Source organism: Trematomus bernacchii, unplaced genomic scaffold, assembly GCF_902827165.1.
Source record: "Trematomus bernacchii unplaced genomic scaffold, fTreBer1.1, whole genome shotgun sequence".
Classification (NCBI taxonomy): Eukaryota; Metazoa; Chordata; class Actinopteri; order Perciformes; family Nototheniidae; genus Trematomus; species Trematomus bernacchii.
In genome coordinates, this window is record NW_022987654.1 from 2,345,580 (window position 1) to 2,360,541 (window position 14,962).

The 14,962-nt window shown below is 41.9% G+C and overlaps 1 protein-coding gene across 8 annotated transcripts in view; it reads left to right on the top strand.

The window, feature by feature from the left end:
- dlgap4b (discs, large (Drosophila) homolog-associated protein 4b) overlaps nt 1-14,962 on the top strand; it is a 102,125-nt gene that overhangs the window by 64,996 nt on the left and 22,167 nt on the right. For 7 of the 8 annotated variants that reach the window (XM_034134992.1, XM_034134986.1, XM_034134991.1 and 4 more), the window contains 2 exons: nt 12,236-13,512; nt 13,690-13,904. In XM_034134992.1, the coding sequence (XP_033990883.1) occupies nt 12,310-13,512; nt 13,690-13,904 (1,418 nt within the window). In that variant the 5' untranslated portion in view covers nt 12,236-12,309. Of the gene's footprint in view, nt 1-12,235; nt 13,513-13,689; nt 13,905-14,962 lie in introns of those variants that run through there. The other variant, XM_034134993.1, reaches the window with a different exon arrangement.

Below are 14,962 nucleotides of genomic sequence, written 5' to 3' on the forward strand. Positions count from 1 at the left end.
CGCATTTATGTCCATATCGATCAGATCTAGCTAGTTCTAGCTAATGATATGACTACCTGCTTGTTAAAAGACACCTAAACAATAAGCGTCGCTATGCAACCGGATGAGGCCACAAAGTATAGCGCAGCATTATGCATTTGTTTACATGCCCACCGGAACCCCGAGGCATTACCAACAGATCAACGCACAATCAACCCATACAGGACATCTCTTTCTCCACATTAAGTGTTAGACATTAGAATTGACAATTTTTGTCTGTCACATACTCTTTTGTCTGTCACATACTATTCTTGTCTGTCACATAAGTGGCGCAACTGATGCGGTATTGCGCTAAGGGAAAATTATTTTGACCGGACATTTTGACCGGAGAGATTTAGATTTGCCGGACTTCAGCATATTTTACCGGTCATTGTCCGGTAATTACCGGCTAACGGGAACTCTGGGCGGCACTACAGTGGCATTTTCTACTGCAACACTCCCCACACGCACACACACAGTACACCCGCGACTGTTACAATGAAGGCTCGATAATCAGCTCACGGCATATAGGCAGGGGTAAAGTGGCCTCCTCTAGGGGGGTCCGGGGGGCTGCTCCCCCGGGGAAGATTTTTTTTAAATATTGAAGTTAAAAGCATCAATCTGGTGCACTTTGAGAGCAAAATGAAGAGATCTATGGATACCTCTCTCAACACCCATATGAAACAGAACTGTAAACAGATTTACTTTTTCTTTATGGATATTTTACTAATCACTCCCCTTTTAAACTCTATTCTTGTTTTACTGCCATATAGTATTTCATAACTGTTTTTCCTTTATTCTCTTATTTTTTTTATAACTATAATGATCATATGAAGGTGTGCCGCGGAAATAATCTTTTGAATAATTTGTGACCAAACCGTTTGAGATCCACTGAGATAACTTATGCCCCTTTCACACCAACGCAACTCCGGTTCAAGCTCCGTGCTAGAGCTTTTCTGGTTCAGAACCGGTTCTTCGGTTTAGCGCCGGCTCTTTTCACACCGCTCAGAGCCCGACTGGTGCTGCCGCTGCTGCGTCATGACGTCACAGTTTACGTCGCTGAGTTTCTCCCCAACGCCGGAGCTCACCTCACAACAACAACGGGTCGGGGACTGCGTTGCTTTTAATCATACGAAGCCAGATTAAATTAAATAACGACTTCTCCAACCTTATACTTTTCTCCAGAGTGCCGTGGTTCAGTGTTTATTAATGTGTTTCAGCGGCATTTACCGACCGCTGCAGTGCTGGCTGCTCTTCAACGGGAGTGTATTCTCCCGTTAGCTCCGGGTTAGCTCACACGGCTCTAAAGTATTCACTGTCTGACTGTCACACAAGCAGCTGATACATATCCCCAGTTCCCCTTAAGTGAATGTGTGTCAGTCTGAATTGACGCTGTTTGGTGTCAGTCTGAATTGACGCTGTTTGGCATCACAACGCTGTTATGAAAGTTTCTCTGGTATAACATGGGTGATGTTAGCATAGCAACCGAAGCTAAACTGACTACTTGCTAAGCAGTTTTCTACAGGCACTTTTTACCGACGTATTTTTCATTATGATTCTACTTGTGATAGTCGGACATGACAACCTGTGCAGCCCATGTATTGATTCCATCCGATAGCTGCTATAATAACAAACAAAACGTCTGCCTGCTCTCCACAATGATCAATAACAGCGAACGGATGGTCAAAGTAAGGTACAAATAAACAGAATCACACGAAGCCTGGTTAGTGTTGCCTGACTTTATAAAGTGTGTTTTTTTTAACAAGTGTGTGGTTGCGTTCTAGTCACTTTGCTCAGCACTACTGCTTGTTACAACTTTTATTTGCCGTACTCGCCTTAAGTGTTAGCTCAGGTTAATCTCGCCCCCCTCCGACGTAAGCGTGACGTATGCGGTTCTTGCTTCTAGACGGACAACTTTTTGGTGCTCGAAACGAACCGGATTCCGGAGCTATGACGCTGCTCCGCTGCGGTGTGAACAGGAAAACCCGGTGCTTTTCAAGCACCAGCACCGAACCGGCCCTGAAACACCGTTGGTGTGAAAGGGGTATTAGACTAAAGTTATGTATCTAAACACTCAGAGAGTCCTTTAGCTCACCTGAGTCTCTCAGTCTGAGAGGAGAGGACTCTCCTCCAGCTTCTTGTGGAACAAACAGCTCCTTATGTCCGTTAGTGCAGCTAGCTAACCAGATGCTAACAACATCTCTCTCTATCACACTAAATGCGCTATTGCCACACACACACAGAGCCGAGCTTGAATGACACAAGCACACGTTTATTTCCATGCAACTCTCTGATTGGTCTGGTGTCATGCCTCTGTTGCATTCACTGAACACGGGAAATTACAGTGCTGCCGTCCTCTCTTGTGTCATGATGAGGTTCACGTAAAGCACGGTTAATGTATTATATTATTGAGGGAGAATTGTCCGGGGCTACAGAAAAAACATTCGGGGCTAAAGCCCCGGATGCCCAGGCCAGGCGACGCCACTGGTCTGAGGACTGTTTGGTGGTTATACTCCAGCCACAAGAATAATGCTGCAGGACCACAGACTTTCCATGAGTGCACATAAATAGCTGCATTAAGGGATTTATAGGCGCGCTTGGGGTGGGGCTCTTAAGATGGCACTATTTTGATAATCGATTAATCAATACAGTTATTTTTAATGCAAAAACTGCGGGAAATTGTGTGTTTTTTAGCCTCTCAAATATGGATCATTTACTGTATATTAAAGTGAATATCTTTGTGTTTAGACTGACAAAAAAGACTTTTAAAGACTTTGGATTTAAATTCAAGGTATTTTTCACAATTCTCTGTTAGTTTATAGACCATCAAATCTGCAGATTATTTTATAGTGAAAATGATCATTTCTCGCAGCCCTACAAGTACCCATAGATATTCTTTGTAAAGCATGCTGCTCATTGGAGTCTGCAGCATAATACGTCCATGTGACTTTGGGGAACATTTGAGGGATGTAGTTCACATCTCCTAAATGTCAGGGCTCTGCGTGATTTAAAACCAGTAGATGCTGGCTTTATGACCGTTGTCATGGCAACGGCTCATCCTTGCGCCATTGACAGGTTGACAGACGGCCATTATGGTATTATTGTGACGTCAGGTGGGGATTGTGAGGCATGAATGCAGTGTTGACCCACTTGGTGTCTAGAGGGGACCCCTGTCCTCCCCCCCATCACACAATCACCCCTCGCATCTCGACAGGAAGTGACTTTTCACCTTTTCCTTCCCCAGCAGGAAGCCTGACTGCTGCTGCTGTTCCCTCTGAAGAGAGAGATAGTTCAAGGCTCTGTGGATGTATTAGACTGAACCAGCTATTGTGTGTCAGGCCAAGGGCATTTTGAAGTGGGAGAGGTTTAAGGCTTATCCTGGTGGGATTTATAGCAGTGGGTGACTGCTCATAGCTCATACACATGCGATGCTTCAACTCACAGACAGCACAGGACATCACTGAGCTGAAGCTTAGGAGTAAGATTTGAGAGCTTTCATTAAAATGATCAGGTCTTACCAAAAGTTAACTTCAGAAAAACATCAAACCACTTCTTACCCGATCATTTAACTTCGTCTTGCACTCTGGAGGTCAACTTAAGTTATTGCTCTCTTAATAAGGCTGATTTCGGCTTTAAACATGAAATAATAATGCTCATTGATGTTATCTATGTTGTTTGCCAGAGCACATCATTGGAGAATCTGCTGTGATATGATGCGAAAGTTTGATATCAAAGAGAAGCTGAGGTTTTTGCTTTAGGTTTTTCAGCATGCGGTGCCTTCAGTATTATAGATATTGTCGGAATCTTTTAGCCTTTGAAGTAAAGTAGATCCTTACTGTGTGATGGATATGGAGTGTCTCTGTGAGAGCGTGTTGATGGTGCCTGTGCATTCATGAAAATATGTAAGTGTCTGGGAGTGTGCGTGCATAATGTGTGCACTCTATGTCTGTTTGCATTAGTCCTTTTGATTTGCCCTGAATCCAGAGACAGAGGCCACAGCTGTAGCCCACAACCCTCTCCTCCCACTGAGCCTCACTGTGAGCACGACCCAGCGAGACGCCCATCTCTGTGTCATTCCCAATCTAAAAATACACTCTCAAATAAAGTAACGATGGCCATGTCTGGTCACAGTGTCTCTCAAATTGGGTTCAGATCGGTTATAACTTTTGCTTCCTGCATTTGTATTAATTAAAAGAGCGGCTTACATCTTATCTTTCAATTCAAGGCAATCAAAATACAATGTTATTATGCCATATATATATATAGAGAAATGTTTTGCCATTACCCTACTTTTTAAGATAAAAGAGGAAATCACCATTTCTCATTTTCTGCAAAATCTTCAAAAGTTCGGCTGAAGCTAATATGAAGTTTCAACTGTCTGACATATTGCCAACTCAAAAAGGTATCTCCCAAAGTTACATTCTTTTTATTAGAATTTCTCCCTTTGTGTCACTATCTCTCCCCCGGCTCAGTATGAAAACACTGTCTGGGGAAACACAAAAGGGGGAATTTCGTGCTCAGAAGACAGACACATTGGAAGATACCCGCTTCATTTGACTGTCTCGGGCTGCTGCAGCCTCATTTTAGCTCCTTCTGCACTTTAATAATATATTTATGGTGCTCGATTTCTTACATTGAAGTCACGGTATGAAGGAATAATTCCATGGGCAGTATGACAAGCAGAAGAAATTACTCTTTTAATTATAGGAATGTGAGTATTGTATTAGGATTGACTTCCACATATGTAAATCTAAGTCTGCTCTTCTGTTTGATTCTGAATGTTGCGAAGCTCTTTTACAACGTAGTTATTGGAAAGTGGTGACTGTGGGAAGTTGTTCAATAGCGTTATATTTACTAGTACATCTAAATGCAATTGAACGCTGGCCGTGTTTTTTGTTGTTTACATAGTTGTCTTCACAACTCCAGGTAGCTTGTCCACAAAGCGATAAAAACAAGGTCAAAGAGGTGGGAGTGGATGGTAGATATCGAAACATGACCCGTGATAATGCATGCCACACGGATTAGAGGTGAAGGTCAAAAGAATAAGCTACATTTTATACCATCATATGGCTTTAGGATGAAATGTTTTCACTTTCCATTGTTGTCTTTTTTAAATCCACACATTAGCTCCAGTTTCTATAGATGAATTGTTATCCGCTTATTTGTAGTCAGACTTGGCTTTGGATCCCGAGGCACAGTGCAAACATTTAGAAAGCGTCTGTGTTTGTTAACTTTGTGGATAATGAAATAGAGTGAGATATAACTCAATCTTGAATCAACATGTTTTCAATATGCAAAATGTGGTTACTGCACAGAAGCTAGGCAATGTTGTGGATGGGGACAGCAGTAAAACTAATTCAAGCCACCTAAAAGATGCTATCTGTCTACACTATATTCAGAACTTAACCTTGCTGTCAGGCAGCCCTTCACCAAAGGAAAGTGAAGTGGTTATGTCCATCTTGGTCTATTCAAAACCACCAGAAACCTTTGACAAAAACTATAATTTTAGCTCACAGAACATGAGAGTTGCTGGTCTGCCTCTATTGCTTAGCTTTTTTATGGTTACTGTGTGCCCTTTGTGTTTTAAAGGGTTAGTTTCTGATTCACCAAAGTCACACAAATATGACATACTAATCAATGGAGAAGTGGTAAAGCAACAACTTGTGTTCAGTGAGGTGAAAGTATTTTCAAAGGGATCTGGTGGTTTTGAAGAGAGCATACAGTAGATAACCGCTTCAATGTTGATGACGAGAAAAAGCACTTACTTAATACAGCGTACACTTAACCAGATCTTTTTAGATGACTTAAATACATTTTATTCATATAGAGATGTTCAGATATTGTTCCTGTACTCCTGCCAGTTTCTACTAACTGCAATCTTGCTGACCGACATTTACCTACCTCATACAATCTCACTCATCATTTTATTGGCCTCGCTTGGTTCTGCACTTGCTTCCCTCCTGGCAAATTAGAGAATAGGAACAGTGATATAATATCAGATATATAACTAGACCTACATTTCAGTGCTTCTGACAGACACCAACGATGCTTGTCAATACAAAGCCTCACCACAATTAACATCTCATGATAATCTGGACTACAAAATACATAAATACTCTGTAACAGCAAGAAAGAGCTGCCTATTTAAATCTTAAAAACTGAAGGTGGCAAGTTCAGCTCCTAAATGTATTCTCTGTTTTTTCATTCCAGGCTTTCCTTATTCTTAAAAAACTAAAATGGCAACAGTATTACGCCATACTTAAAACCATGCTTCAAACACAGAAATACTTTAGGAGGACATGGAAAGTTCTATCGCTATCAAAAGCAGTGAAGTGGTGCCACTCTCTTTAACTGATATCCTTTCTGGCTCACAGTCTTCAGAGATGGGCTAAACTGAGTGGGTCATCTATCACAACAGAGGGGAGCGCGGTAAATTTATAGCTGTGAAAATAGGCCAGAGCAGCGCACTGATGGAGGAGACAGAGTGTAATTAGGGCAAGGTTAGCCTGCTTCACACACTCGCTTGCATGCGCAATCATACACACTATTTATTAATAATGACGTGACACACATACAAGTGGGCTGTTTGAGTGTCTCCGCTGGCAATCACTCACGCTGGCATTCAGTGATTGACAAAGTATTCAATTACCACTCAATTCAATGGGTCCTCATAACTTAAAACAAAGCTAAGAAAATTCAAAATCTTTAAAGCAGGCAATTATTTTCTTGCACATGCATATGCCTCACATAATATCACTCATTTACACCCTCACACCTTTTCTGGGATAAACACATGCGTCGAACACTAGCTTACTGACACACATCTCCTCCTCCAGTTTCATCTGATTAGCTCTCTTCAACTATAAACTCTTCCTCCTCCCGACTATACTTCTCCTCACTTTTGGTCTCACATCTTCTTCTGCCTTTATATGTGTTTTACACAGTTTACTCATTTTTCACACAATCTCGGTCCCTTTAGATTGCTTTCATTTTCACTGCTGTCAAACGCCACACCTTTCTCTCCACAGCTTTCTCTCCCCCCCTACGCACTTCCTTCTGTGCCTTCCTTCTCACCGGCAGCCTGTAAGCATTCGCTTCCCTTGGTACATGTAACACACTCAGGCTTCAGACACACACACACACACACACACACACACACACACACACACACACACACACACACACACACACACACACACACACACACACACACACACACACACACAGAGCTGCCCCCTGTCTTCGAGGGCAGTGCTGTAAGCTGATGGAGCAGATGGGCTCAGGGCTGACTGACTGAGCCGTGCTCTGACAAACTGTCTCTCTGTACAGTGTTGCTCAGATGAGGGATGATGTCCTTTGCACAGTCTCTAATCTAAATCTGGCCGCCCACAGATTTGCCAATCTAGAAACTGGCAACCGGACACCAAAAATCTGGCATTTCCAATGATACGACACAACCCAGAGACATTATCTAGCAGTCCGTTTTAATGTTTTCCAGGACGGCAAAAGCTTAAGTTTGTCAAGGAAAATATTTGGTACACATTCTCACCTAGTCTTTCAGTAAGGAGTCCATTTCTGTTTGGAACTATTTCATGGCAGGAAGTGTGTTTACCGAATAAATATAAGCTGACTAAATTCTCATGTAGTGTTTTTATCACTATAAATATTGACAAACAGGAGTGAATAGAGGCCTAACTAAAATAATATATCAATCAGATGTGAAGGTCCCCATTAAGGTTCAAACTATTGTATTGTTTTTTTCTGCTATTTAACATTTTGTTACATTCCTTTCAATCGATTTTACCAGCGCTGTTTTATTGACAGATAAGCAATGGTAAACAGAAGCTATTTTACTCCTGTGTCCTGTACTTAAATACAATATCTAGGTTAAGTTGTACTTCACTTGAGTATAAACATGAAGTACATTTAACCAGAATAAAAGTGAACGCAAGATAGTTAACAAATTAAAACAAATGTGTTTAGCAGATCTCTTTTATCATCTCGGGATCCCTTAAAACATCTAGACTAATGTAAAAGGTTTGGCTCTAAGACTTTCTTGGCTTTTAAGATAAGATAAGATAAGATAGTACTTTATTGATCCCCATTTGGGAAATGTTTGTGTTGCAGCAGCATAAAAAGACATGGCATTGTACAATACACATTAAAAGACTAGAAATAAACAAGAAAGTAGAAAACATACATGTTGAATTTACAAATTAACAATAACAAGATATAAAGCAAGTTATTATATATACATAAGTATGTGAGATATGGAATATTACATATTAAACTGAATAAAATAAATGTAAAATGTACAGTGGGATTTTAAGTCCAAGAGAAACTGGAGCCGAGAGTTCTCTGCCAGCCAGTGGTGATTTGTTATAATCAATGTCGAAACATTTGACATCCTCAAATACATATTCATCACTAATAGCTTTCTTTCACTCTGTGACTGACACATAATTCTGTCTTTAGTTGAACAAGTAAATCCCTGCAACATGCTGCATGAAAACATCAGAGTGAAACCCCTTATATTGAGTGTGATCGCCCTCTGGTGGCCAGCAGCACCAACTGCCTGCGGCTCCGGGTTGTGGTGGCTCTGAGAATGAGTAAGGTCACGAGTTGGTGCCAAACGCCCCTTTATCCCACTGAAGGAGCAGATGGCAGCTCCCCAGTGCACAAGGCAGGGAGATCCTACCACCAGACGCTTCAAGCAGGGTGTAAAAAAACACACACACACAGACACACATTAACATTCTTGTGTGCACTGTTCACTTTGAGCACTATACTGTACACACGGACGTGAAGTGCACTTGTCTGTTGGAGCTAATGAACGCTTGACCTCGGTTATTATACCTTTCATCTCTCAGGGTCAACAAGTCTCTTGACCTCTATTATGATCCTTTGAAATGATACTGTAGGAGGTTTGTATTTGAACTACTGATATAAGTGGCTTTATGTGATACATAAATGTTAGCTGCCAGCCTTGACTTTCACACTTTTTTCCACCTGCTTAATGAAAACCCTATTACCTGCAACACTTAGAAGCATGTTCAGTCCTGGTAGGCTCAAGCTGTCATATTAATCACTATTTGTATTAAGAAGGAAATGTTTTACTCTAAACCTCTTGAAAAAGCTGATATCAGTCTACCTAGTACGCTGCACATTTTTCATTATACAACACGATTTGAGGGCACTCAAAATCACATAGTAATTTTTCTAAAGACATATGAACCAGCATATTATTTAGCTCATAGTCAGTAATTTATTAAAGAAAGTGCACTTGATATGATATAGAAAAAATATATAGAACAAATATAGAGTATATTTTCTGCTACAAATATCTAATTAGAGGGATTGAAATATAGGCCATGTGTGGGTCATGACATATTTGTCCTTTCCTTTATACCTGCGTCTTGTGTTTTTCTTTTTTGAGAGTATAATTATCTACAATTATTGAGCATTAACCCAAGTATGCTGCTAAGTGTTCAGAACTTTTGATTGGCAGTGTATATAACCCTGCCTCCCTTAATAATACAGCTATCACTGTCATTCGAGGCGTACTGGTTGACAGATTGAGGAGGGTATGCTAAGCTCAGCTGAGTGGCGTGTCACGACAGGATATGAGGCAGTTAGCTAATGTGGTGTAAAAGGATTTAGAGGATTTGACCCTATCAGCAGAGATGGCACTCAGAGAGGCTCTGTTAATGACACTAAATGAGTGTGTGCCTGCAGCGTGCTAATAATGGTGGCATGAAAGCCAAGCTTATAAATTATATGGAGATTTTTTTGTGTGTAAACTGCTAGAAGTGTGATGAAGTAATGTGTGTGTGCACATTATGTCAAGGCAAGGTACCACACACGTCATTTCAATGCCTTCTTTGAAACAGTGGATCACAATAGACCTACATTATGCTGGGAATTAAGTGTAATCTTGTGATGGAGCTGCTTTTCAACATCACTTATCGTTTGTCTGGCAGCATACTGCAATTATCTCATTTTCTAAAGGTGGGCACTGAGACATATAAAGCAAAGGTCCAACCTGTTAACAAAACGGTTTTTTTCTGTAGATTCAAGGATGTTTCTGAAGCTGTACAATGCAGACTTCGTTTTTACTTTTTGAGATGGGCCAGGGTGAGATATTACAGTCTTTGGGGTCTGGAGACTAGTTTTTGACTTGAAATCTTTTTTGAAAGCCATTGACTGCGAGTTGGGCAGTTCAATTGACTTTTCTCAACAGGGAGCATAGAGTTATGAAAAAAAATTGGAAATACTGTCCCGTTTCTGTTGATCTGTAGTTCATCTTTTGTTTTTGCAGTGCGAGTACATGCATTAGAGTACCTGGCTAGACTCCAGGACCACAGGACACCAAACAAACAGTAAAAGTGTGCGAAGCAGCTATAAATGTATACAATTAAAATGTCATTGGCCTGCCTAGCTGACTTCCTCTGAATTGCGAAGAAATGTAGCGTGCTGAGGCTGGGATTGAGTTTTTAACCACTTTATTAGTTTTCTTCACATCTGCTGTTACTCTGCAGGGACTGCGATGACAAAAGATATCATTCATCTTTCTTTCCTGTTCAATCTGAATCTAATACAGGCCTACTTAATGCTATCACTCACTACAAATAACATTTATCAATCTTGAGGAAATGTAATTTGACAGAAAAGTGTGGTATAACTACATTAAATATCCAACATATGATGCAATGAATCTGAATAAAAGACATTTGAGTTACGATCCGGGGCTGACAGGCTGTCGTTCAGCTGCTGCTGCCAACACCCGTATTACATGACGAATGGATTTAAGAAACATTGGTGAGTGCTCAGACAAACAGTAAAGGGCCCTACATTATTCCTCATGAGGTCCACATGCTGTAGTAATGAGTGATATATATCTGAGATTTAACATAACCTGTAGACCAACAACAAAACAGTTATCTTTTACTCTGCATTCACTAAACTACATCAACAAGCATACGTTTGGAGTTTTGAACCGACTTTAAAAAAATGTAATCTTCCTCGACAAATGGGGCTCCTGAAGTGCAATAGGATTGATAAAAACCCACTTCATTTACAGATAAACATAATTGATTAATTCATAAAAAGCAGACTATATGTTGAAAACTAGTTTTTTCTTCAAATATAAGCATTAGAGCCCAAGTTGTGCTAATTAAATGGCAGCTCCCTGGCATTCTTATAGAGATAAATGAGATTGTCTGTTGCTAATTATTCCACATTGGATATGGAGCCACTCATAATTATACCTGTGAATGTATAAATACCACAAAAGTCTCTCTCACCTTCGCTTTCATCATTCATTTCCATGCATGAAGTACCCTCCTTGGCACCTTGCCAGGCAGGGCATTGGCACAGCTTGACTAGTACAACAAAGAGGTGTCACTGCCAACTTCTGCAACCCACCCCCTGCTGGTCAAATCCTCTTTACTGGTTTCACTATGACAGTCTGCCCGCCATCCTTGGCTCACCATGCAAACATAGGACAGGAGCTCAGTGACCAGTGCCAGGGAGGTGGGAGAGGAGAGTGAATGGAGAGTGGAGAGAGAGAAACAGATGGAATAACGGGCAGAGAAATATTTCCGATAGAAAGGGTTCTCCCAAATATGTGACTGTATCCCAACTAACCTGTGGGATGGACAGGCAGCAGGTATAATCTTTAGACTTGATATATTTTTTCTTATAAAAGGGCACACAATAACATAAAGTGTGTTGATTCTTGCAAAAGTCGAGTTGTTGGGCTGTTTGAATAAATATAATTGTAATCTTCTTTTTTAGAATTTCATTAGACCTAAAAGAGATATTTGTCTACTGTTTATGGCTTATAGTGTAGTGCCACATAACTGTGGAGGTGTGGATTTTACTGACAGCCAGCAATTGTTCTTTTTCCCATAATTTATGCCCTGGCTCACTGGCTACAGCTCGTCATTGTCCCACGCATGGTTTTTCCATCCATTTCCAACATTTGAACACAGATGTTCTCTGTGGGAGGCAGCGGAAAGCTGGCTCAATCACTGCATAGTATTTTCCTCACAGCTAGCCTGTTTGTATTCTGGTTTTGCACACAAGTGGGCATGTTTGTGTGGCTGAGCTGATAGGAGCTGTTGAGTTACGTCTGTGTCTGTGTGTTTTGTACACTACTATACTAACCATTTTTAAACCTCTTCACTCTTTTGTCCTGTGCTTCTCTGTTTTCTAGGAATCACCTTCAAGGTCATCAGTCATCTTTAGTTGGCCCGGGGGTCTTTTAGAAGGTCAGACCTCCTCGCCACTATGAAAGGGTTGGGGACCAACCGTAACAGACACCTGTCCGAATCCTGTGAGCCTCCCTCCGGTCATCCAGAGGCCCTCTACTCTCACAAGACCTGCACCATCCCACGCAGCCCTTACCTGCTGAGCCCCACAATGGACCACTACGGCACCATGGACCCTCACCTCTATCCTTCAGCCAACCAAGGCTCCCTTCCACCAGAGTGCATGCTGCCACTTAACAACCAGCTGTCCAACAGCAGCACCTTCCCCAGGATTCACTACAACTCCTACGACCAGTCTGACTTCTCCCCACCTGGAGACAGCATCGGGGGGATTAGCACAGGGACCATGGGCACCTCCATGTCATTGGGACCGGGTATGGGCATGGGCATGGGCATGGGCATGGCAGGGCTCAGTGGACGAACACCTATGATTACGAGCGGTTCAGCAACAATATCACATCACATGACAAAGAACCAGGCACCATCCAGTTTGATGGAGTTTGATAAGCAGCTACCTGGAGGTCGTGACGGGTTCAGCACATTGCAGTTTCACAGAACGTCAGCTGTTGCTGCCACCAAGCAGCAAACAGACAGTCCTGGTCGCATCCGCTACATGCTGCACTCAGTGCAGAAGCTCTTTGCAAAGTCCCAGTCGCTGGAGAGCCAAAACATGAAAGGAAATGTCAATGGACGCTCCACTGGCAGCGGTGGAGGCTCGTCTAGCACCGAAGACGGAGAGAAAAAGAATCGAAGATCTAAAAGTAAAGATCGTGGTACAAAATCAGAGGCCAAACGAAGACCACGCTCCAACATGTCAGGCTATTGGAGCTCAGATGATTTGGACAGCAGTGATTTGAGCAGTTATCATAACACCATGTCCATGATGACAATGGGGCGTCCACCTGGACATGACAGTCATGCGGGCCAGTCCAGATACATCCAAAGTGGATACAACACTATCAGCTCCTCTAAAAGCAGCAATAACATGAAGTATCAGGCACACACTGGGCCTGGGGGCGGAGGAGGTGGTGGACTAGGTGGAGCAGGAAGAATGGCAATAAATGATAATGACTACATGAAAGGAGGGTCCTGGTCCACACTGACCATGGGCCAGCCGAGACCGGTGATCCAGAAAGGCTCTGCTACTCTGGACAGATCCATGCTCAAGTCCAGATCCTGCCAACCTGAAATGAACTGCAACTACCTGCAGGTTGGACGAAGGGTGAGTAGGCCTAAAGGGAATGTAGTGCTAGCTAAAAGTTAGATTCCGGAAGGATTTTATTATTACCAAGACCTATTTCCAGGTGTAGGTTAGATACAAACACAATATACTTGCTTTTAGAGCGTTGATTAGGAATGAAAAGAAAGACTAATTGTATCCGCTTTATTCTGTCTGTAGGGTGATTGTAGTAGCACTTTAGGTCGCCCTGGGGGTGCCAATGAAATACCGTGTCGGCGGATGCGCAGTGGTAGCTATGTGAAGGCCATGGGAGACCTGGAAGACAGTGACGACTCCGAGGGAAGTCCCAAACCTTCGCCAAAATCCGCCGCTCGTCGCCAGAGCTACCTAAGGGCAACGCAGCAGTCTCTGAGCGACCAGCTTCCCCAACGCAAGTAAGACGACAAACTGAGACGTAGAGATGTGCTTTTTGTTACGCAGTAAATATTAGTTTTCAACTGCAAGGGAGACAACCTCATGTTAAAGTTACAATCCTTTGATTAAATCTAATCCAAAGTAGCCCCGCAGCTTTGATTTAAAAACACCTGATTGCCACCTGCTTTCTGCCAGGTACAGGTTTTCAATTCATAGAAAGAAAATTATTAATATTGTTTCCTGATTGTCTAAAACGTGTACAAGTAAAACTTGTAGGTGAATGTACTTAGATAAAAAACAAACCTTAAAATGGGTGGCTAGAATAAGTCTTGATTTTTAGAGCCCATCCAGACACTTAGAGTTATAAATACTGATTGGCAAAACCTCTCAACAATCAAAGAAAAAGAAAAAAGCCACTTTTTTCTGGGATGTAGAAAGCTACCACGCCCTGAATAACCATCACAGTATGCAAGGAAAAATCCATACAACATGCACAGTGCACACAAGCTGTGCTCACTCACATGTAGAATAAAGTGGTGTCAGACTCCCTGTTGTCCCCCACATGCCAGTCTTACTACCACACCTCATCTGTGATTTATCTTCCTACTGTTGGACACACAAAGCATCACAACATTAGTGTAGTTTACATAATATGACACTGACTGTTCTTGCTATTCAACCAGTAAATAACCACAAATCAGCCTCATCTCTCCGACTGGCTGGCAATGCGCCTCACTTGTCTTTAGATGACATGCTTTATGAAGCATATATATTGCACAATATGTGGTGCAGGCACAGCTGAGTCGACTGTGCCTTTTCATTAAATGGCAGAACATGCACTCCCATTTTTCCTTTGTATGCAGGCAAATTGGAACTGTCATGTTTTGTAATGTCAGGTTTCAGAGATCAAATTGTTGCACCTAATTGCAGAGTAACAATCACAATGCCCATTAGTTGCTAAAAGATATGACAGCTGTTGCATCTGCCGTCTAACATGAAATTGTTTCTATGTTTCTTTGTTGTTTTTAATAGTCTGCTTAGCTTGAGGCGTTTGTGACCTATTATTATATATTATTAA